Source organism: Coenobita brevimanus, chromosome 14 (genome assembly GCF_032717465.1).
Source record: "Coenobita brevimanus isolate Jiangsu-jjx chromosome 14, ASM3271746v2, whole genome shotgun sequence".
NCBI classification, from domain to species: Eukaryota; Metazoa; Arthropoda; class Malacostraca; order Decapoda; family Coenobitidae; genus Coenobita; species Coenobita brevimanus.
In genome coordinates, this window is record NC_136967.1 from 30,848,316 (window position 1) to 30,873,530 (window position 25,215).

Here is a 25,215-nt window from a genome sequence, read left to right on the forward strand (position 1 = left end):
CACCCACTTCGTCAGTGAAACTTTTCACAACCTGAGCGAGGCGTGAACTCCCGTCTACCAGATGGCAAGCGAGAACATTACCACTGCACCAGCGAGCGGTGTGTGTGTGTGTGTGTGTGTGTGTGTGTGTGTTAGTGTGCCTATAAATTATGCGGTATTACATAAAATATATATTGCATGTTAACCCCTTCTTTACTGAAAATGTGTTTTGATGTACCCACGTACATCGCTAGTAAACACCTGTGAGACACCGGAACCGCTATCGTTGTACGCTGGTACACCCTCTAATGAATGGCAGCTTATGGGCCTCAGGGTAGCCCTGTAAGGCTGTGTCTGAGGACCTCGTGTTAGCAACAGCTCTGTGTTTTGACGACGAAATTGTGACGAATTCTGACATCATAAAATACGTCATGACTTGAGTTGCGGTGGCACCAGTGGCTTGCTCACTCATCTGTGATGTAACCTCTTTTAGACCAATCATTATTTTAATTTTAATTTCTGCTACAGATATCGTACTATATTTTCAGCTGACATACGGCAAAATTTACACCCCTTGGCCTGCCTGAGAGAGTCAGTTACCATGCACTTGACCACGAGAGAAGGTGTACGGGATATTTTTCTCTCATGGCATCTCTGGCAAATTCCGATAGTGACGAGTTTATTCCTCATGAGGATACTTATTTAGATGTATCAGATGATGATGTAGCAGTGTCTGATGTGTCAGTAGATGACTGTGATCCTGAAAATGATATTGAAGTTGATGTGAGTGAGGAAGGAGGAGGAAAATAGTAGGGAGCTTAGTGACGCTGCACTCTCGGCAACAAGTGGGTCAAGGTCGCCATCACCATCACGTGTGTCCACATACTTCATGTTTAGCTTACAAGGTAAATAAATAAGCCATCCATCTCTGCAGGACATTTTTTTCAAGCCAGTTTGTACAGTAGTTACCTGGGTAACAGTACTTTAGCATAAGATATGTAAACTTATATACTGTAATGATTTATTTAATAATATTTTTTTATTACCAACATCATGCTGGGTTTATGTGATCATCAGTATACACACAAATAAAAAAGAGTGAATAGTTTTGACGTGGCAAAAAATATACACTACCACTCACACTACGGGAAGGGGAGCTATCAGGTCGGTATGGGGGGTAAACGTAATGTTTACATTTGGGGGAGGGGGTCGGTAAAGAAGGGGTTAACCCTCTCGCGCACGATAAGTTTTAGTAAGTTTTCCAGTGCATGATTTTATCCTCCTGGCCGCCTGGCCCGGCTACCCACTGACGGCAAATAGCACGTATTCTCGCCTTATTTTTGCCACCCAAACATCAGTATACTGCCATGAAACCTATCTCATCTTATTCGTCAATGTTTGTTCTAGCTGATAAAACAATAAAAAAGCAGGAAAACACGAATAAAGCAACATTAGGCAGCCATGAATAAACATTTTGCTACATCACTTTCACTTCCCAACATCACCATTCTAATTCTTTCCATCATACAGGAAAATGTTATTAGAAGTTTTGATAGAGAATTTCATTAGCTTTCTGGAGAAACAAATCCGGTTGTGATACGATTTGTAGCTTTCGAGAAAATAGCCAAAAACTGATAGCCATTTTTTAAAAAATTTCAGGGAGCTATCAAGATGAGCTTTTCTTGCACATCTTATGTTTTTGTTGCATAATATTATGCAGAATTTCATGAGCTTTCTAATGACCACCATGTGGTTTTGATACGCTTCATGGTTTTCAAGTAAATCGCCAAAAACGACTGGTTACTCACGTCCATGCGTCACTTTCGTGATGCGTGCACAGCATACGGTATATTCCCGCCTATGTAACAACAAATTCTTATTGTAGATATTACATTGTTATGTCTTGTACATACGTAGAATTTACTGCTCTTTATCATGGTTCTTACAGGAAATCGATACGTCCAGTAGTTTTCGAGTAATTGGCCATCAAAGTGTGATTACTCCTCCGAGTGCTTTTGACTTTACCGGAAGTGAGGAAAAAAACAAAGTCTGTTCCCTCGACTTTTCCTACTGAAAATGCTCCCAATGGCTGATGTTCTGGTAATGGACATATGTAGAATTTACTGCTCTTTATCATGGTTCTTACAGGAAGTCGATATGCCCAATAGTTTTCGAGTAATAGGATGACAAAGCTAGATTACTCTTCCAGTCGCTAGCTACTTTTACCGCAAGCGAAAAACGAATGGTGTTCCCCCCCCCCCCTTTGCCTAAAGACTGTGCTCCCAAAGCTTTTTTTTTTTTTTAATGTAGAGACTAAAATCCTCCAGGGTTGTTTTTTATGGTTATAACCTACTACACATGAACACTACTTTTTTCTAGTTATTGCTACACATGAACACTACTTTTTTCTAGTTATTGCTAAAGACGCTTTACTTTCTGTCATATGTGTAATATGTAGGAGAAAAAAGTTATTTGTTTAAAAATTATAGGGGTATTGATAATAGGTCAATGTACATATCAGCAAAATTTGGAGAACTCACTTCCTCCAGGGGTGTAGATGGACTGATAGGACCTTCTGGGATTGGAAGATGTGGAGTTATGTAGTGTGTGTGAGTGTATGTGTGAGTGTCTGTGTAAGTGTGTTAGTGTGTGTGTGTGTGTGTGTTAGTGTGTATGTGTGTGTGTGTGTGTGTGTGTGTGTGTGTGTGTGTGTGTATTTACCTATTTGTATTTACCTATTTGTAGTATACAGGAATTGAGCTATGCTCGTCTTGTCCTGTCTCCATATCCACATTTATCAAGTCTACCTTTACACACATGAATGTTTTTCTCATGCACCACCTCTTTGTCTAAGTCGTTCCAAATATTTAAGTATTTTCCTAACATACCTAATTGTGATATACACAGAATGTACTATACTCGTGGGTTTCCGTCGCTGTTTCTCAATAAGTCAGATTTAGCTTTAAACTCGTTTAAGTTTTTAGACTGGACGATCTCTTTGTCCAGGCTATTCCATAAGTCTGTACTTCTGTAAGGAAAGCTATATTACTTGATATCCTTCAAGCAGCTTGACTTCTTCAATTTCATTCCATGTCCTCTTGTTGCTCTGTTATCCCATACAAACAGATCTTCTTTGTCAATTTTATCTACTCCCACCATGGTCCTGAACACTGTGTGTGTGTGTGTGTGTGTGTGTGTGTGTGTGTGTGTGTGTGTGTGCACGTGTGTGTACGCTCCACTGGGGAATACTTCGCTCGGCATGGAACCATTCGAAGCCATCACCCACGCTAAGTGCCACATCACAAACAGGACACATGTGACTTGTGTCCCTCCTCATCTTCGCCAGGGAACACAGGGTGCACCGCAGCCTCCTCCAGTTGGGGATCCTCTCTTGTTGGTGGGCCAGTGTGTTATCCAACCGCACTCTGTCGTTGATGAATCGACGACGCTTGGTTGGCTGTCCTCCTGGTGTTCCCCGGTCCTGTTGTCCTGGAGGTGCAGCTGACGGCCTGGGCATGGCAGCGGCAGCAGGTTCTCCTGACAGACCAGGAACTGGTGAAAGTTCTCTCAGCACCTGTGCTGGTCCTGCAGGCGATGGTGGCGCTGACTCCTGTGCTGGCCCTCCTCCTGGAGATGGTGGTGTTGGTTCAGGAGCCGGTGGTCTTGGCAACTGTGCTGGTGCTGGTGCAGGAGCTGGTGGTCTTGGCACCTGTGTTGGCGCTGCAGCAGGTACCGCAGGTGCCGAATGTCCTGCTGGCCATCGAGTTGGAAGGTCAGGGGCATGGTGGATGACGTGCCCTGATGCGGGCCACTCTGCTTCATCAAAGTAGAGGGGCTTGTCCACTACCTCCTCCACAAATTCGAGCAGACCGACTGACCCACGTGAGCACTTCTTGTACAGGGCGAACGCATTGAAAACAACCATGTGGATGAAATAGAAGGTGATTTTCTTGGTCCATTTCATGGTCCGCCACTGGATGGGGTAGTACTGGACCATCTGGTCAAAGTGGTCCACCCCACCCATGTGTCGATTGTAGGCATCCACCACGACGTGCTTGTCCACAGTCTTCTGGACTTAGGTTGTCCTCCTGTCAGGAGCCCTGGTCTTCCCTCGAACCTGCTTCTGGACGGCGCTTGTAATGTGGAAAGTGGAGACCATGTTGACAATGCGTTTGTCCTTCCACAGCAACACCATCATGTTGCCCTTGTGCATCGCTGTCATGTCCTGCTCTGGCCGGTTCTTGGTCCTTGCGATGTCCTACAGCTGCTTTGGTGCTCCTCTTGCCAGGCGTAGAGTCCCACACACGTAGGTTCCTGCACTGAAGAGGCGTTCGCACAGGGATACTGAGTTATAATAGTTGTCCATGTAAACTTTGTATCCCTGATCCTTCAGTAGGTCTACGAGTCTCCACACGCTGATCTCCAGCGCCTTTTTCTGCCCTGTATACACCTCGAAATTCCAGATGTAACCCGAGGAAGCCTCAGCCAGGATATAAAGCTTGATTAAATACTTTGAGGGCTTCATGGGATTGTACACACGGAAGCTTAGGCGCCCCTTCTATGCCAGCAAGCCCTCATCCAGGCTGAGGTGCTCCTCAGGTAAGTAGGTGTTCTGGAACCGCTGAAGGAGGTACTCCATTACCGTGCAAACCCTGATGAGCCGGTTGTGATTGTCCTGGGGAATCACAAGTGAGTTGAAGGCATGGAAGTGTTTGAGAATTGCCCTGATACGCCTCTTCACACATCACTTGCGTGAACAGGGGGTAGTTGTGGAGATGGGATCTCATCCAGTAATGCCTGATGGTCGGCGGATCATCACCCCCATGAAAAAGTACAGCCCCAGGAACTTGGCCATCTCCTCTTCACTGCAAATGAACCATGTGTCCAACGCAGTCCACAGGAATGATGCGTAGCTGTTGGTCTCGCAGGTGAAATATCAACAACTCCCTGGTGAAGAACAGCTGGAAGAACTGGAGAGGAGTTGTTGGCAAATCCACCTTCATTCCTGGGGATCCTGTGAAGGGCCAATTAGCTGGTGTGTAAGGGCCACTGCTCCACCCTGGATCCGTTGCGGCAACACCTCCTTCAGTGGTGGCAGTGGGTCAGCGTACCGACACCCATGTGCCTCTTCGGATACCCCTTGGCTGCCCCTCATAGCTGGGCCATGGACCACTCCGGCCTCGTCGAGGTGGTAACGGTTCCGACGATGAGGATGACAAGACTGTTTCCTGCTGCTAGAAAACGTCGGGGGGTATGAATGCTGTCGGAGACAGCACCCTTGTCAGCCGTGCAGGGGACGATGACACAGTCTCCTCCCGCACCAGTTGCGCTGCAGACACTGCGCCGCGTGCAGGTGCCAGTGTCACGTAACTAGGCCCTGCTACCGGTGACATAGGCTCGGCCAAGGGGGAACTGGAGGCCTGAGGTGGAGAGAATGCGATGGCTGTAGGAGTGAGAGGTCCAAGCAAAGGCGATGCCTGTCGTCCAAGTGAAGACGATGGCTGGGCTGATAGTCCTGACACTGGTGGTGGTGGTGTCTGCTCCCGTTGTGGTACAGGTGTGGCCAGAGCCGCCCGAGGGGAATGCTCTTGGACATCGTCCCAGGCCTCCTCACTTGAAACATCGCTCAGTTCGTCATCTACCTCGCTCTCGGTCTCCTCCTCAAAGAGAACCCTTTGCCACTCGTCAGAAGACAAATCTTTCTTCTCCATGTTGGCAAGCACTGACACAGAAAGTCAATTATGAGCTTTTTAGGTTCTCAGCTGAAAAACAAGAGATATTATTCACTGTCATGCAACACCTTCTATTGAGAGTAGCACTACACAAGGCATGTTATATCTTTCCGTACGGCCAGTCGCTGCACCATTTATGAACAGTTCACATAAACGATAACTTTTCAGTGTCTTTCATGATCTCATAACTGTTTAGTGGCATCCGTGGGTGTGTGCCATGTATATATATATATATATATATATATATATATACATATATATATTTATATATATATATATATATATATATATATACATATATATACATATATATATATATATATATATATATATATATATATATATATGTATATATATATATATATATGGAGCCTCTGTGGCACAGTAGTAGAGTGTGCGTTTCATACACGGGTGAGCCAGGGTTCGCGTCCCGCCAGGGTAAAAAATTTGGGAGTGTTTACCCGGCCACGTACTGCATTGGCGGACACAAGGGGTGCTGTGGTTGAACCAGTGTCGCATACTATAAAGTATGCTTGCACCCAGTTGGCTTGTGTGGGCCGATTACACTTGGTTCACAGACTACACACACATCCAAAGCCACTACAACACTTCAATTACACTTACAAGCACTTCTCACCCTACATACAATCTCTGCCAGACAACCTAAGCCACTTGGTAGAGATACATTGGCTGTATTGTCCCGAGTTTGGTCGGGATAGGCCGGTCCTGCAGTAGATACTCAAATGGCTGATGATGATATATATCCCATTCAGGCCTGAAAGCCGCAAAACTGTCCCAATTGAAGGACAAAAGTAAAAAAATTGCCTAAAAATAAAAAATAAAAATTTGTTACTGCTAATAACAATACGGTTTCTTTTATCACTAAACAACTAAATCCCGTATTAGAAAACGAAGTATGTTTACAATGAGGCGCTGCAGGTGGCTAGATGTGACTCCTCCCAGGTGTGTGTCTTCACTTCCTAAATTATGGGTAAGTAAATCCCGTTTTTGAGTATTTAATGTCACAGTAATTTACTCTCAAGTACATAGAGTCTCTGGAGAAGAGTTATAGGTTCAGCCAAACCCTCAAATCTATGGAAATTTACGCATTCCCAAGAATGCTTCCAGGGTTCATAAACATGTCCTGAATTTGGGACACTCGTGGAGAGAGAGTCATGTTCATTGTACCAATCCCTTAGTTTGTGCCTGACCAAGACAATGAAAGTGCCAGCTTAGTACATGCCGTAACATTTGTTCTAGCATTTTGTTAGAGAAATTTTCTTCATAGTGTATTGTATTAGGTATTTCATTAAATCCCACAGTGTGGCATTTAAAGATTACATAAGGTAGGAGGAACCTACCCTCAGCCTTTCCTACTCATTGTTGATAAGAGAAAAGATAAATTCTCTAGGTTTTACCATGTCAAGAGTTGATTAAGCAATGCCATGAGAGGAAAATGAAGTGTGGTGATAGTGGCAGATTATTAAATCGCACTGGCATTCATAAATGGCTACTGAATCTACCTTGTGTAAGGCATTTAATTAAATCCCACAGTGGCATTTAAAACTGGCAATAGGCAGCATAGACATTTAATTGTTGATGATAATAGTAAAGTTATTAGGTCCTTCACTTTTCATAGGTCTGGGTCAATAGTAGCTTAATGAATACAGTGATAGAGGCAGGTAATTAAATCCCACCATGGCATATAAAAATTGTTGCAGGTAAAATTTTGCTACTGTTTATAATACCAAATTTGTTAGTGGGAAGCTACTATAATATTTCAATACGTGCTCTTATAATTACATAGGTTGGCATACAGCACAAAGGTATTTAATTAAATCTCACCATTAAAGAGCATATTATAAACAATTAATGACAGTTATAATTTTGCAGCTGATGATGAAATTTTTCGACTGTTTGAGGAATCTGATGAGGGTGAACTGTCAGAAGACAGTGATTGGCCTACTGCAGATATTCAGGCAAGTGAGCTGTTCCCAGATGCTACAATCAACACTGACACAGAAACTGAGGATGAAACACAAGTCCTTGAGGTAGAATCATCAGCTGCACCGAGCACATCCAGCTCACCAGGCACAGTTAGTAATGGCAATTCTGAAGTGTCAGCATCCAGTAATCACACCTCAGGGAGAAGATCAACTAACAGACTTCCTTTATTTAACAGAAATGCTCACTTTAGAAACAGGTTTCCACTTGTTCCTGATAATGTAGACCAACAAGCTACACAGCCAATTGTTGTTTCTCCAGTTGAATACTTTTTAGTTTACATATCTGAGGATATTTGGGATGCACTTACACTTGAAACTCAAAAAAAGTACATGTCCAAGAAAGGCAAACCTTTCCCATTAACAAAGGAAGAAGTAAAAAAATTTGTTGGGATAACTTTTTTGATGTCTGTTTTGAAGTTCCCAAGGCAATATATGTACTGGCAGGAAATGACTAGAATAGCGCTTATTGCTGACAACATGTCCAGGGATAAATATGAAACCATCAGAAGTAATCTTAAGTTAGTTGATGATAGCCATGTTACCCCAGCAGAAAAGAAACAGGATTCTGTGTGGAAAGTTAGACCTTTGCTTAACTCTGTGAGGAATAGGTGCTTGGAGTTGGATAGGCCACAATCTGTATGTGTGGATGAAATGATGATCCCTTTTACAGGACGTAGTAAACTGACAGTCCATGTTCCAAGAAAACCATATCCCAATGGACTAAAGATGTTTGTACTGGCAGCTCCTGATGGAATAGTTTTAGATTTAGAATTTTATCAGGGGAAAGAAAACTTGATTGCAAGTGTGGAGAGAACTGGATTAAACCTGCCAAATGTAGAAAAAATGACCATAGGTGAGGCAGGAGTCTTGAGATTTGTGAAATCAGTTCCACAGGGAACTAGCTTCTACTTTGACAGGTTTTTTACCTCATTAAGACTTCTAGAAATAATGACTTCACTTGGCATGGGTGCCACTGGAACTCTGAAAAAGAATCTAATCCCAAAATCCTGTTCCCTTAAGACTGAGAAACAATTAAAGAAGACTGGTAGAGGCACTGCTGACTGTCTAGTGAAAGATGGTGGGGCATACTCTGTTACGGTGTGGTATGACAGTAAACCTATTTTGATGGCTTCCAATGAACATGGTTTACAACCAACCTCCCAGTGTCAACGCTGGTCAAAGAAAGAGCATAAGCATGTGAAGGTACCCCGGCCAAGAGTGGTAGAAGCTTACAATTCTAATATGGGAGGAGTTGATATTGCAGACCAGGTGCTGTTTTACTATAGAAGCAAAACACGCACAGCAAAGTTTACAGTAAGGATTATGTTGCACATCTTTGATCTCTCATGTAGTAATGCTTGGCTGGAATACAAAAAGAATGTAAACTAGCAAATAGGAGGGCTATAGACAGTATGTTGTTCAAGATACAAGTGGCCAGGTCTTTGATTTATGGTGATGCTGACTGTCAACCTCACAATATAGAAGACTCTGAATCGGATGATGATGGAGGTAATAGGAGAAGGGTGAGACCACTGCCAGCTTTCTCACAGCGTACAGCACATGCATTGCATATGCCCAGAGTATTGCCAAAGTATGCAGAAAGACACAGGTGTAGATACCCAGGCTGTAATAACAAAACAAGATTCTCTTGCAGTGAATGTAAAGTATTTCTGTGTCTTTATGCAGATAGAAACTGTTTCTATTGGTTCCATCTACTCCTAAATATGATGACTAAATCCTAGTCAGTGAAGGTTCCAGAGGTTTACTTTGCTTTACACACATTTCTGTTGCTAATGGGTTGTACCATGGTTAAAGCATTTTGACCCCCAGTGTATGCATGTATGTGTACAAAGCAGTACACATGCAATCTTGTTACAGTTTTGCTAGAAAAAGCCTGTTAATTTCCCCAGTGTTTATAAGGAAATTATAAATTATCATTATTATGGGTTCAAAAGTGAGAATGCCAAACAATTAAGTACATAATTTTGTAGTCAGTATATTTTAAAGTTTTTGAAGTGCAGGTGAGTGCCTTGCATAGGTGCAAATTCATTTAGCTGTGATAGATTTAAATACTGTATGGTGAGGATAATATTTTGTAATGTGTAATATGTATGATTAGACTATTAAAATAAGTTCAAACAGTGCTTCTTTAAGAGTAGAGGGGATCAGGGCACAATTATGTCATAAGTAGTGCACATAAAAGGATTTTTATTATTTTAGAGTTGTCTAGTTATTTTCCATGTGATATAAGTATAATTAATGGCTTCAAAAGTCACTGGTGCCAAAGATAGGAATAGTTTCTTAAGTTCAGAATTAATGCCTATGTACGGGTATATGTTGTACAACATTTTCACGGGCTGTGAAAGGCAAGATATTTTTGCAAGACTAAGTATATTTTTGTAATATGTAATATGTATGGTTAGAATAAATATTAACTATTTTTTTCACTCACCAATGTGTGTAAGTACTAATTTTCTACAATAATCTACCTAAAAGAAGGATCTTTTGTATTAATAAATCCATTGTCCTTATTATATTGCTACAGCTTTGTTTTTCTCAGATGTAAAGCACGAATGTCCCAGATTTGGGACAGATTTAAAGGGTCAATTACTCATGAAATGTGTACAGTACACAAACAAGGGTGTATACATATGGTGTACATGAGGAAAGGTGTGTATCACATAAGTTTAACAATAATCAGAAGAAAAAAAATTTTCAGGTCTGAATGGGATATATATATATATATATATATATATATATATATATAATTTTTTTGTTTATTTTTTTTTTGGCCCACCTTCCCCTAAGTTTCCCCACACACATGATATACTCCCTCACCATATATATATATATATATATATATACAGACATTTTTTTTCCTCCTTCCCTAAACGTTCCCCCAACACATGATACAATATTTACCACGAACACTCGTGGCATATATTACAAACATTTTAGATAAAAATCATAAATTTCAACAGTTGTCTTAGCAAGGTACAGTACCTGTCCACTGACGTCCCTGGTTGCCTGGCGTTGCAAGGTACAATACCTGTCCACTGACGTCCCTGGTTCCTTGGCGTCATTACCTTTCCCAGCACACCTGCTACTAAAGTATCGCTCATCTACGCTACGCACCTAAACAAACACTCACGGCACAGTTCATGTACATTTTACAGACAGTATAAGCTATCACTAAATATCAGACCAAGGAATAGTACCTGTCCGTTTACGTCCCTGGTTCCTTGGCATCGTTACCTTCCCCAGCACACCTGATGCTAAAGTATCACTCACCTACGCTACGCACCTAAACTAACACTCGCGGCACAGTTCACGTATACTTTACATACAGTATAAGTTATCACTAAATGTCAGACCAAGGTACAGTACCTGTTCAATGACATCCCTGGTTCCTTGGTGTCATTACCTTTCCCAGCACACCTGCCACTAAAGTATCGCTCACCTACTCTACTCACCTAAACAAACACTCGCGGCCCAGTGCACGTACATTTTATACATACGGTATAAGTTATCACTAAATGTCACACCAAGGTACAGTACCTGTCCACTAACGTCCCTGGTTCCTTGGTGTTGTTACCCTTCCCAGCACACCTGATGCTAAAGTATTGCTAACCCATCAGGTCACGTATATTTTCAATCACTCATTTCCTGTGGCACCCCACGGGATGCTTAGGGTCTCAATGAACTCTCTCCACCAATATTTGTCTCTTGCCATCTCCTTCAGGTCCCACCAACGCTCCTCTTCTGCTTCTTTTTTCATTGTCCTCAACCAGGTTTCCCTCGGCCTACCTCTACCTCTTCTTCCTCTAGCAATCCATTCTGGCACATCCTGTATTAAACAACCTTCTTTTCTGTATATGTGCCCCAGCCACTTCCAGCGAGACAGTCTCACATATTCATTAACTGGTTCCACTCTCGTAATATCCCTTACTCTTTCATTTGTAACTCTGTCTTGCCACTTTACCCCAAGAATCCTTCTCAATATTTTATTCTCAAATCCTAATACTTTCTGATCTGTTGCAATTGTACTGTACCATGACTCATGCCCATAAATTAAAATGGGTCTAACCATGGACTTGTAAATTTTCACTTTAGTATGTACCGAAAGCATATTATTATTCCAAACAGATTTCAACATTCCAACAGCTCGCCAAGCCTGTCTAATCCTCTCCTCAATTTCATTGTTTAATGATCCATTAGATGATACAATCGTTCCCAGATATTTAAAGTTTTCTACATTCTTCACCACATTATTCCCAATTACACAATCGATTTGGTTCTCCACGTTCATATTAATAATTTCAGTCTTTCCACAATATTACCAATCCCACTTTTTCTCTTTCCTCCACCAGACAATCGAGCACCCTCTGCATCTCTTAAATACTTCCGCAAATCAGTACAATATCATCAGCATAGTCCAAATCCATCAGCTTCTTATTTTCTTTCCAGTTAATTCCTGCACCTGTTCTCCTTACAACCTTTTTCATAACATAATCCATAACCAAAACAAACAACAATGGCGAAAGAACTCCTCCTTGAATCACTCCTGACTTAACTTGAAATGGATCACTCAAAGAACCACCCACCATTACCTTACAAAAAGTACCTTCATGCAGGCTTCTAATAATATTTACAAACTTTTCTGGTATACCATAGAATCTCATAATTTTCAACATAGCTGCACGTGAAACACTATCAAACGCCTTTTCAAAATCCACAAAACACATGTTAAGTGGCATTTTCATCTCATTAGCTTGTTGCATTAGATGCCTTACAATAAAAATCTGATCATTACAACCTCGACCCTTTCTAAATCCCGCTTGTTCTTCTCTTAAAATTTTATCAATTACTGGCTCAATTCTGTTCAACAAGATTTTGGAAAAGACTTTTGCAACTACAGGTGTCAAAGTTATCCCCCTTCAATTGCCACACACACTTAAATCTCCCTTTTTTGGTATTTTTATAATCACTCCATTTTTCCACTCTTCTGGAAATCCACCATTATCCCAAGCCACATTAAAAAGTTGCAAAAGTGCATTCATCAACGTATGTTTTACATAAAGTATAAGTTATCACTAAATGTCAGACCAAGGTACAGTACCTGTTCAATGACGTCCCTGGTTCCTCGGCGTTATTACCTTCCCCAGCACACCTGACGCTAAAGTATTGCTCACCTACGCTACGCACCAAAACGAACACTCGCGGCACAGTTCACGTATATTTTACATAAAGTATAAGTTATCACTAAATGTCAGACCAAGGTACAGTACCTGTTTAATGACGTCCATCGTTGCTAGGCATCCCTATCTCCAGAGCACACCTGCCGCTAAGGTATTGCTGACCTACATTTCGCACCTGAACTTATGCCGTCACGAAGACACATGGCACATTTTCTTACACTATATCATACACAAATACAGTACATGACTACCACAATGATTCCACCCCAACCTCCACAATTATTCCCCTCCGGGAGAGTACGATGCAACATTATTGTATTGGCACACACCACACTCCTTCACGAACACCCGCAGCATGTTTGACGTATACTGTATTTCTACACAATTCCATACGCATTTTCACCATCAGAATCACAATAATTCCATCCCTGAACACCTCTAATTATCCCATCCCGACTATATAAAGCATACATGATGCCTGCCTCAGTCCACACTATGGTTTATGGCGTCCATAACGATTACTACTTCCATTATTTCACCAAGCCAGCCACAATCCCTTTCACACAAGATACAGTTTAGGCATTGGCTTCATTATACAGGTAACTCGCACGGAACATGATCTCACGGAACGCGCTCGCAATTATACACGGTAAGGGCTGGGATACATATAAGACAACGTAAGATTAAAGAACCATTATGAAAACTACAAATTAACGCAGGAGAGGCCTTTGAAAGATCAAATCCTCGAACGTCACCGCAGCGCGCTGTTTGTTTTGATTACGTGACGATCTAGGCAGGAAATTATTCAGTGAGACATTCCCGAGTACAGTAGCACAGTATTTGTAAGTTAAATATGTACAGTACTGTACTGTTCTGGTAAGTTTATGTGCAACTTAAAGTACTATTAAATAACGTTAAAGCAAGAAGTATAGTCTTATAACCAGTTTACCTTATAGGCGTCAGAATATTGCCTTTTTTATTTGTTCGTTTTTTCCACAGTACTGTACAGTATTTGTAAGTTAAATATTTACTGTTCTCGTATGTACTGTACTTATAAGCACTTAAATAAAGTTTAATAATTAAATAAAGCCTTGTAACCAGTTAACCCGAATTATATGATTACCCATGATCGGCATCAGAATATTGCCTTTTTTGTTTGTTCGTTAAACTCTTACTGTACTGCTTTCCTACAGTACTGTATCTGTAAGTTAAATATTTACTGTTCTGGTATGTACTTGTAAGCAATTAAAGCATTAAATAAAGCCTTGTAACCAGTTAACCTGATTTATATGATTACCCATGATCGGCATCGGAATACTGCCTTTTTTGTTTGTTCGTTAAAGACTTATTATAAGAGAAAAATACATTTTTGTCTTGGTATCTTTACCTATTTGCTCAGGTTTGCTGTAATGGTTTGGATCATTTGATGCAATGCAACTTGTAGAAAACTGTGAAAACTTTCGGGAAGTGAACGAAAATCTGGGACTTGAGACTGACCTTGACTTCACCCTCTCATGTATCATCTGTCAGTTCACCATCTGCTATCGTGATGAGTGGATGTACGATTTTTTCGCTCGTGGCCTTGCCTAACCACACATAGTTACACCCATTATCGACCCAGACAGAAAATACAATCTTTTTCCTCCCTTGCAAAACACAAACAACCACCCTGTTTACGAGACAGCAATATATATTGTGAAAATAACAAGGTAAAATGATAAAGATGAACGTAAAATGATAGAGAAAGATGAACATGTTATGACGGAAGAAGTACGTTTTCCCCGTCTGTAAACGTATTTATTTCTGCTTTGTATCTGTATTCGTAATAATTAGACTTAATGTTAGTTCTGAAACTACATTACGATTCTATTTTTAGCCATTCTCGTGGTGTGGGAGCTGGAAGTTGTGACACAACTTCCTTATTGCTAATCGGACTGACCCTCCACTTTATTTTCCCGTGGCAGAGTCTAGCCTTGGAGGATGTGCAGTTTTCTCATTTAGGACTGAAAATTCAACTCTTTCGCTCCCTCTTCCAAGCATGGGCACAACAATAACGTAAAAAATAACTCGAAACTACCATAAACGTAAATCAAAAAGGTGAAAATGTATTCATAACATTTTTTTTTTTTCCAGCCATTCTTAACAGATTATGTACTGAAATCATTCGATATCACAGTACTGCATTTCTAAGTTAAATATGTACTGTTCTGGTATGTACTTGTAAGTTAAAGCACTGGTACCAGTTAACCTGATTTATATGATTACCTATGATCGGCGTCGGAATGTTTCCTTGTGTTTACGTACAGTACTGTATTTGTGTGTTAAAGTTTTGCTATGGAGTACTGTATTTGTGAGTTATAATATTAAATAAACCTTCTAACCACTTAAAGTGCTTTCTAGTGATTACCAGTGACAGATAACAGCAAAACAACACATTTGGGGGGTCTAGGGAGCAAAATACGGAGTAGTTTAAATATACGCGATTTCGCACCTAACACGGCACGGTAGGAACGAAACCCACGTGTTCCGTGCGAGTTACCTGTATACGTATTTGTACTCATGCCATAGGGCCTAGAGGAGGCTGAGTGGCAAAACCCTGCTACAGTGAAGACGCGTCTAGCTTCGTGGCCTAACGAGTGATGAAGGGCACAATTCCTTTATGTGACATATATCTATGTTCCATTGACAACATCACGTACAGATATGCTCACTAATAATGGATTATCACACTGAGTCCATTGGGGCTTTGGCTCGGGCGGGAGGGGGAGATTTAGTAGGAGTTAAAGGGACAGCAGACGCGACGTGACTCTACCGCCTGGCTCATTGGAAGAGACTGAGGTTTATCGCTACATGCTGGGCCCCATGAAGCGCCTCAGTTTTGCCAGTGCCTTACCTCGGGAAAGTGACGCGCTCGCTAGAACACATCAAAATTTGACGCAAATCGCCCGAAAATTAATTTATTGGCGAATTTTTTTGTGCTTTGGAACACAGTTCGCATGACTGTGCTTCTTTGTAATAAACCACATGGAACGCGATTCGCATGACTGTGCCTGAGTGGGTTAAATATTTAGTGCTTAAGGTTGACCAATAATACTTGCTAGACACTGTGATTGCATCGGGGTTACAGACCATGATTGCTAGCAACTTTTTTGGCAATTTTTCCTGGTAATCCAGAAGTTTCTGCTCTTTCAGCACCTGCATGATCCCGAAGATGCCTATGAGAGAACTTTTACTGTATTAAGATTCCAACATTCTCGCATGTGTTGACCTTCATACCCTAATGGCAGCTCCCCATGCTTTTTGATCTCTAGTAGCGTCCCTGTTCAGTCCGTTATCCCTGAGGTCACATTCTATGATGTCATCCTAGGTCTTTTTTCGTGTGCCCCTCACATCTGTACCCTTGATGTTCACACATAATCACTTTCCACATCCAGTTGTCATCCTCCATTCTCTTACCATGCCTAAACCATCTTAATATACCCCTCCCCATCACAGCAACAATATACTGTACTCAAGTCCCATCCTTTCAGCTCTTCATTTGTAAACCTACCCCCCACCAGGGCTCACATTCAAGGATGCACTACACATTGATTTAATCATTGTCATTTCTCTAAGTTTGAGCCTGTGAATATTTCTTCATTTACTTGCTTTCCTTTGTACTCCTTTATACTTCCCAAGTCTTACCACCATACAGCATTATATTTCTAACATATACCACATTCGGTGATACCTTAGCATAGAGGGAGAGCCCGTTCAGTGTCAGGAGAGGCAACAGCTCCTTGAACTTCCTTCAACCATTCCTTACCCTTGCCAGAGAGCTAGCTCTGGCCTCATTGCTAGCACATAACATAGCCGCCCATAAACAGAACTTCCACACCCTGGAGAGACTCTCCAGCAAGATCAATCCTTTCGTGCCTGAGAATCTCAACATGCTCACCCTGACACACTGCACACACAGAATCAGCATTATCATGCAGTCTACCTTTTAATACCACTACATCCCTTATACACCCACTTACCACAAATACTGCACAAGATGGAGTTACTTCCCACATCATTGCGGCAAACCACTCATGGCTACTCTCCCTCTGCATTGCACTGCTGCCACCAGTCGCAGATATCATCACTTTTGTTTTATCTGCATTTGCAGTCAAACCCATGTGTCCTGTTCCATCTCTCCATTTCCTAAGTCTTTCCTCCACCTTCTTTTCATTCTCAACAGTTAGCACCAAGTTATCAGGATATATCTCTTTGGGGGTTCATTTTTGAAGTCATGTGAGAGAGCTTCAAGCACAATGACAAACAGTAAGGGGCTGAAGCCTGACCCCTGATGCATGCTGACATTCATGGAAAGCTCTTCACTCAAATCTACATTCACTCTCACCTGGTTGCAAGCACCCACATATATGGCCATAACCACTCTGGCCAACCACTTCTCAATCCCAGTCCTTCTCATTGGCCACTTCACCACCCCGCTAGGGAAATATGTGACACCTTCTCCAAATCAAGAAAAACAAAGTACAGCTGCCTTTTCTTTCCCCTATATTTTTCCTGAAGCTGTTGGACAATGAGTATGGTATCAGTGGTCCATTTGCTTGGCATAAACCCAAACTGCATGTCCTTAGTATTCACATTTTCCCTAACCATACCCTCTTAGACTCTCTGTTTTCTTCATTTTCTGGTCCAAAAGTTTTATGCTTCTATAGTTTCCTGTTTCCAAGGCATCACCCTTCCCCATGTACACATATACTGTTACTCTTCTCAGCCATTTGTCTGGGACAACACACTCGTATACGGTAATCGTATTTATCAAATCTGTAACTGACCCCACACCTGTGTCTCCTGAGGTCTTCAGCATCTCAGCAGTCAACCCAGACATACGTTCTGCCTTACCCAGCTGCATCCTGCCTATTTCCCTGCTTACAGTAGCAGCATCAGTCAAAGGCCTAGGGCCAAACACTGGATATGCTAACTTCAAACCTTCTCCGTTCTAGTCAGAATCCTCATTCAGCAACTGGTTAGAATGCTTGCTCCAGGCATGTTTAACCCTTTGAGATTCATATGACTATTTCGATCATCATTTCAAACCCAACCTCAGAGATTCAGATGATGCTTTTAATCGTCATTTTAAGAAACTTTTGTAAAATATTCACCATAAATCGCATTTACGCATCATAACAAAGAGGCTCGAGCATGATGTCACAGAATGGTTGCTCTATGTGTGGTGGTACTGCACAGCTGGTCTGACTCATGGCTTTTTTTTTTATAACTTTATTCTTGGCGAATATTTTTCTACAGCAATGTATAGAATTTTTGATTTTTGCCTAACATCAACTCGTCACTTTGACTTTTTATTTTTTTTGTTTTCCTTTTATGAACATACTACAAAAAAGTACATCTATTCAGCGTCAAAATATCACCACACCCAGCATCGTATCATAAAAAGTGTATTTACACTGACCGATCAAAGAAAAACATCGCGAAGCGAATATGTGGCCGAGACTAAAATAAAATTGTGCATCTCTTTCCTTTCGCTTTACTGCACAATGAAATGCAAAAATTACCATAATCTATATATCACTGTAAAGATAATTTATTGTATTTTTGCATGGTTTAAACCAAATATACATATCTTTACTCATTATTTTTTGCCAAATATTTTTCTACGGCACTATAAAATTTTTGCTTTTCGACAAACTTCAACTCATCATTTTGACATTTTATTTTCTTTGTTCTGTTTTGAACATACTACTTAAAGTACAACTATTCAGCTTTAAAATGACACCAAAACCAACATTCTATCATGAAAAGTGTATTTAAGCAGAGCGATCAAAGTAAAATATCGAGCTGCGAAGATGTGGGTCAGCATGAGTGGTTGACTCTGGCACAGACATAAACTGCCCAGCCCCGAAACCTGATAGGGTTAATATCCTCAGTGTCCTCCACTACCTTTCCTTCATCATTAATCACACACTGCTCGTCTATGCTCTCCCTGTTTTTCCTCTTCATCTGATTTGCCTCATGAAATACTATATTTTTCCCTTCAGTGCTGTTCAGGATATCTAGGAAGAGTCCCTGAGAATCAGATTTGGCCTTGTATATGTCCATTTTAGCCCTACACTTGCCAGCCATTTATTCTGCTTTATTACCACCCCTTTTCCGTTTCCAGAAATGGCTTGTTTCCTCCTTATCTGTGGCTTCTACACCCTCTTCCCACCATCATGAAACCTTATATCTTGCTGGGCTGCTTGTCCTTCCACACAGTCATTAACTCTCAGGATATCCTTCTCTGTAGTGTTCATTAACACTTCTGTCAGCAGCTCCATGTTCAGCTATCACTCCCTTCATCTTGCTATTGAAAGCATCCTTTACTGCTTGATATTGTAACTTCCATATTTTCTTCCTGGATGTATAGGTCTTCTTCTTCATCACCTGCTCCTTGAGCACTTTTTCACAAAGCAGTAATTAGTGTCAGTGCATATTCTCCTCACTACTTATAACTGAAACATCCCTTAACGACCTCCTGTCAACCATCAGACCAGGAAGTAGTCAATCTGCCACTATGAGGTAAGTCCTAAAAGAAACAAAACATTTTAAGTTTCACACCAACTAGCGAGCCCAGAATGAATGTGATGGAAATGCTGTGTAGCGACAACACTGGGCTTTAGTTTAAGACTAGCGGCATCATACTGCTTCACTTAATCATGGAGGTACACGTGCTTGAGTGAATGTGTGTTTAGTGCACTTGGCGAATTTTCTTCTCTCTCTCTTATTGTCTGAAATCGGTGATCATTAAGAGTATATTTCAACTTGGGAGGGGGGGGGGGGAGTCAGCAGGGGTCAGATGTGGAGAGTAGGATGGCTGGGAGATGATATTTGTCTTGTGCTTTGCCAAAAAGTCAAAGATAAGAAGCAACGCATGGGCAGGTGCATGTCATGGTGCAGCATGCGGGTTTTGTATGTCCATGCCTTAGTAAGAAACATGGAGGGGAGGCTCCCCGCTTATAGCTCTTGTCGACAAGTTGGAGTCATAGGTTTTTCCTCTCATCAACTCTCCTCCTCTTACTGACTCCCTTCAACCTCTCTCTCTTGGCTGCACTGTTGCATCTTCTTCTCTTTTCTGTCGCTACTACAATGGTCACTTCTCCACTGAACTATCTGCTTGCACCCCTCCACCACTACGACCGGCTTGTAGCACCCGTCTAGCAACAAACTCTCATCCCTTTGCTGTCCAACTTTCTAATGCAGGAGTTAACTGCTACTCCCAGTCCTTCATTTATGCAACAGGTAAACTCTGGAACTGTCTTTCTCTGTCAGTATTTCCTACTTCCTATGAACTCCAGTGTTTCAAACACAGTGTGTCCAGGCATCTCAAAATGAACGGATCTTGAATTTGGCTCTGTCTTTTATTGTTTTTGTTTTTTCTTGGAAGGAGCAGTTTGCGGGCTGCTGGCCTTTGAATCCTTCTTCCATGGATTAAAAGAAAAAAAAAAGTTGTTGAATGCTGTGAAGAGTATGTATGTGGATGTTAAGGCTGCAGTGCATGTGGATAGTGAACTGAATGAATTTTTCTGTCTGAATGTTAGATATAAACAGGGATGTGGCATGTCTCCATGGTTGTTCAATCTGTATATTGATGGGGTTATAAAAGGGATAGAAGGTAGAGCAATCGATGTTGGAGTGGCCCTAATGAGAGACGACAGTGTTTGGAAACATCCTGTATTGTTGTTTGCAGATCATAATGTATTGTTAAGTGAAGACAAAGGGAAACTGCAAGACTTGGCGAATGAGTTTGGAAGAGTGTTAAGAGACAGAATCTAAAGGTGAATGAGGGGAAGAGCAAAGTTATTGTCTTTGAGAGAAATGAAGTCACTGAATGTACAGTGAGGTTGGATGGTGAATGGATGGAAAATGTGAATGCATTTAAGTACTTGGGTAGTGTGATGAGTAAGGATGATAGTTTGGAGGATGAAGTGCTTGAAAGGGTACAACAAGGTAGAAAAATGGCTGGGTCTTTGCTAATGCAAACGTATGGAAGTGATACTTGGACCTTGTTGGATGGACATAAGAGTGAGAGCAGTGGAAATGAGTTATTTGAGAGGAGCATTTGGAGTTAGATGGAGAGACAGACTGACAAATGAGGAAGTGAATGAACATTGTGGTGTGGATATGGATGTGATAGAAAGGTTTAGGAGAAATACATTGAGATGGTTTGCCCATGTGGAGAGGATGAAGAGTGAGACTCATGAGGAGAGCATATGCGAGTGAAGTAGTGAGGGGGAGAGGGAGAGGGGAGTCCAAGGATGAGATGGAGGGATGGAGTGGAGAGGTATATGAAAGAGTAGGATGTGAGCTGGGGGTAGGGCAGTGAAATGGCGGGGGACAGGGCTACACGGAGGTGATTTGTTTGTGGCCATCCCTTACGGGATTAAAGTTTCTGGCAATAGATAGATATATAGGTCATTACTGTACTGTATAGTATTTTATGCCTTTTTGTTATCTTTTGCTCATGGAAAAGTTTTTAGGATTGTGGGTGAAGATGGATAGTAACACAATATCTGGTTCGATGCCAAATGTTGAGCCAAGTGGGTGGAGGTACTATGCAATATCTTGCATTTTGCTTATTCGGCTTAGGGGTTGGCTGAATTATGCTGGATAATTGAGAGTTTACCGTATGTAAATTGTGTTATGGAAATGTGCATTATGGGCAAGCTCATTGTACATGCATGAGAGAGAGAAAGAGAATCCATGGTAATATGAGACAGAGTACTATATAAAGTTCTGGATATGGTAAAGTATAGTGAAAACCTGTGACTGAAAGAATATGACTTGGTTCATTACTTATCAGTATTCTGTTTACAGTATTTTATAATTTCTTAATTGTCTGACCAAAAAAATATATACAGTTTATTACGTTTTTCAGCGCAAGCGACTCGAGACACTTTCCAAGAATACACCAATATCGGAAAATATACTTGATGCTGTATCTGCAGAACAAAGAACCAAATCTCAAAGGGAAATGGAGAAGATGAAAGCTGCAATGGCAGCAAAGCACACCACTTTTGATGATGATTTGGATGATGATGATGATGGTGATGTAAATGATGAAGGTAAGATATTGTTGTGAAAGTAGCATGATAAAGTATTGATTTAGTACGGATAGAGCTGTGATCAGGTTATCATCATTGTCATTGTGATCTTCATCACCCTCATTATCACCATCACCATTGCAACCACCACGATCTACATACAGTAGTGTCTATTTGCACTAGTGATCCCATGGTTATCGTGCATAATTGGTACCAAGCCTATCGTGATAATGACAGTGTGTGATAATGAAATCACAGAACCAGTGGGATTTATCGTAAGTGGCGCTACCGGACATCCCCACCCATAAACCCAAACTTTCCCTTTTACAGCAAATTATACCCACAAATACATACATAATGTTATGGTATGTGAATAATGGTATGTGAATACACATAGACATGGTTAAATTAATAGAAACTTGTGAAAAGGGCACAATAAGGAAGAAACACATACCATAGAGAGACCTGAGATGGGCTTGAGGTAAGGGTTTCTGAGGTCTGGGGGTGAAGAAGTAGTGGTCTCCACCATGTGGGATAAGTAGAGTCCCATCTTTGAATCCCACAAATCCATGTGGCCCCCCCCCCCCTGAAAAACTCATGATGATGGCTGGAGTGTAGATTTTTATATTCCATTGATCATGCAAATCACTACAACCAAGTGCATGATAAACAAAGAATCACTATATTTTCAGTTATATGAATTGTAATTCTCATTTTGCACTTCACAAACTTGTAACATTAATATCTATCTATTGCCAGATGCCTTAATCCCAAATTGGGGTGGCCACAAACAAATTGCCTCCATGTCGCCCTGTCCCCTGCCATTTCACTGCCCTGCTGCCAGCTCACACTCCCCTCTCTTATACCTGTCCACTCCATCCCTCCATCTCATCCTTGGCCTCCCCCTCCCTCTCCCCTCCTCCACCTCACGCACATACACTCTCCTCATTAGGCTCTCGCTCTCCATCATCTCCCCATGGCCAAACCGCCTCATTATATTTTTCTTCATGCTTCCTATCACATCCACATCCACACCACAATGCTCCTTCACTTCATCATTTGTCAGTCTGTCTCTCCATGTGACAGCACATGCTCCTTTCAAATAACTCATTTCCACTGCCCTCACACTTGACTTGTGTCCCTTCAACAAGGGACACCATACTTTAGACTTAGTATCACAATGCTGTCATGCAGTAAGTTTTTCACTTCCATGCCCACTTCCCTGTTTCTTATCGCTACTTTCCATGACCAATAATGTCATGCAGTAACTTATTCACATCCATGCTCATTTCCCTGTTTCTTATCTCTGCTTTCAAAGAACCAGCAGCCTTTCTTCCATGTTGTACCCTTTCAAACACTTCACACTCTAAACTTCCATCCTTACTCATCACACTACGCAAGTACTTAAACACACTGACATTTTCCATTTCCTCCTCATCCAACCTCACTGTCCATTCAGTGACTTTATTTTTCTCAACCATGACTTTACTCTTTCCTACATTTACCTTTAGATTCAATTTCTTACACAGTCTCCCAGACCCTTCACCAAGCCTTGCAGCTCCCCTTCGTCTTTACTTAACAACACAGTATCATCTGCAAACAACAGCACAGGGAGTTTTTACACACTTACGTCTCATTATGGCTGCTCCAGCATCCGTTGCCCTACCTTGTACATTATCTCTTTTATAATGCCATCCATATACAGATTGAACAACCATGGAAACATGACACATCGCTATTTCAATTCAACCTTCAAATAGAGAATTTCAATCTACTGTCCACATGCACTGCACCCTCATACATACTCTTCACAGCATTCAGCATCTTACCGTTGACTCCATTTATTCTTAACCCCTCCAGACAGGAAGACGCGATTCACATTCTTTGGGTGTTTCCTAGTAAAAGCACAGAGACGTGAATCGATTCCCAAAGCAGAAATAATTCACCAAAAAAATAAGTTTTCAGCCAATTTGCGTCAAATTTGGGTGCTTCCTAGCAGGCCAGTCTAGCATCCAGAGTAAGTACTTGGCAACCCTGTAGGCCCTGGCATGGGGCAGACCGTATCAGTATTCCACCAGCTACGCCGAAGGGTAGCTTACCGTCCCATGTCCCTTTAACTCCCTTTGTTTCCTCCGTTCTGCTTGAGGCAGTTGGCACGATTGGAATGTGGTTATTGTATAGTGTTAGTGAATATATTGTGAAGCGATTGTGTTTATGGAACATACATATATTGTTTGTAAAGCATTGGGGTTGTTATCAGGTGTTAGGTCTAAGGCAGGAGTCATGTTTGTTATAGTGGGCTTTGGTACTCCGCTTCACCCTGCCTCATGTGATGTGAGTATTTTACCTATATAGTGAAGCCAATGTTTATATTGTGTGAAACATATAGTGCCTGGATTATTGAAATAATTGACACACCTTAGCAGGCATTACATACACCATAGAGGTACGCCATAGTCGGGAAGGGAATATAGAGGAGGTTGGGATGGAATCTTTGTGATAGTGATATATTGCATGTGGTTTAGTGTGAAATACGAGGTGCTACCCAAAAGTTCCAGCAGTTTGAACAGAGGGAGCCAGCCATTTGCAGTTTTGCCTTTTGCCACTAGGAGGAGTCAGCAGCATCCTTTGTGCATCGGTGTGGCCCTGGTCATGTCTGTGAGCAGACATGTTGTTGAGCTGTGCATACTGTTGTAATGTGGTGTGTAGGAGGTTTAGCAGTTTTGCAATGGCGGACCTCCCAGAACAAAGAACCTGCATCAACTTCTGCTTCAGATCGACAAAACGGGTGTAGAAACTCACCAGTTGCTTCAGCAAATCTTTGGTGACAATGCCATGTCCCAAAGCAGAAAATTTTTCTGGTACAAGCGGTTCAAGGAAGGACGAACATCTGTTGAAGACGATGACCGTTCTGGACGACCGTCAGTGGCAACAATACCAGAAAACGTCAGAAATGTATGTCAGGCTATCCTTGCAGATCGTAGACAAACTATCCATGATGTTTGTGATATCGTTGGACTGTTGTACAGGAGCATGCAATGCATTTTGTCGGACGTGTTGGGCATGAGACTCATCGCTGCAAAATTTGTGCCAAATCTGCTGAGTGATGAGCAGAAGGCACATTGCATTGCAGTTTGCAGGGAACTCAAGAATCAGGTCAGAGATGATGCCACCTTCATCTCCAGGGTCATAACTGGTGATGAGTCATGGG

The 25,215-nt window shown here is 41.6% G+C and overlaps 1 protein-coding gene across 1 annotated transcript in view; it reads left to right on the forward strand.

Moving 5' to 3' along the window:
* The window catches only part of LOC145389633 (uncharacterized), a 430,407-nt gene that overhangs the window by 119,367 nt on the left and 285,825 nt on the right, over window positions 1–25,215 (forward strand). Inside the window, exon 3 of the mRNA XM_080264871.1 lies at window positions 21,839–22,025. Coding sequence (XP_080120997.1) covers window positions 21,839–22,025 — 187 coding nt within the window. The remainder of the gene's footprint in view (window positions 1–21,838; window positions 22,026–25,215) is intronic.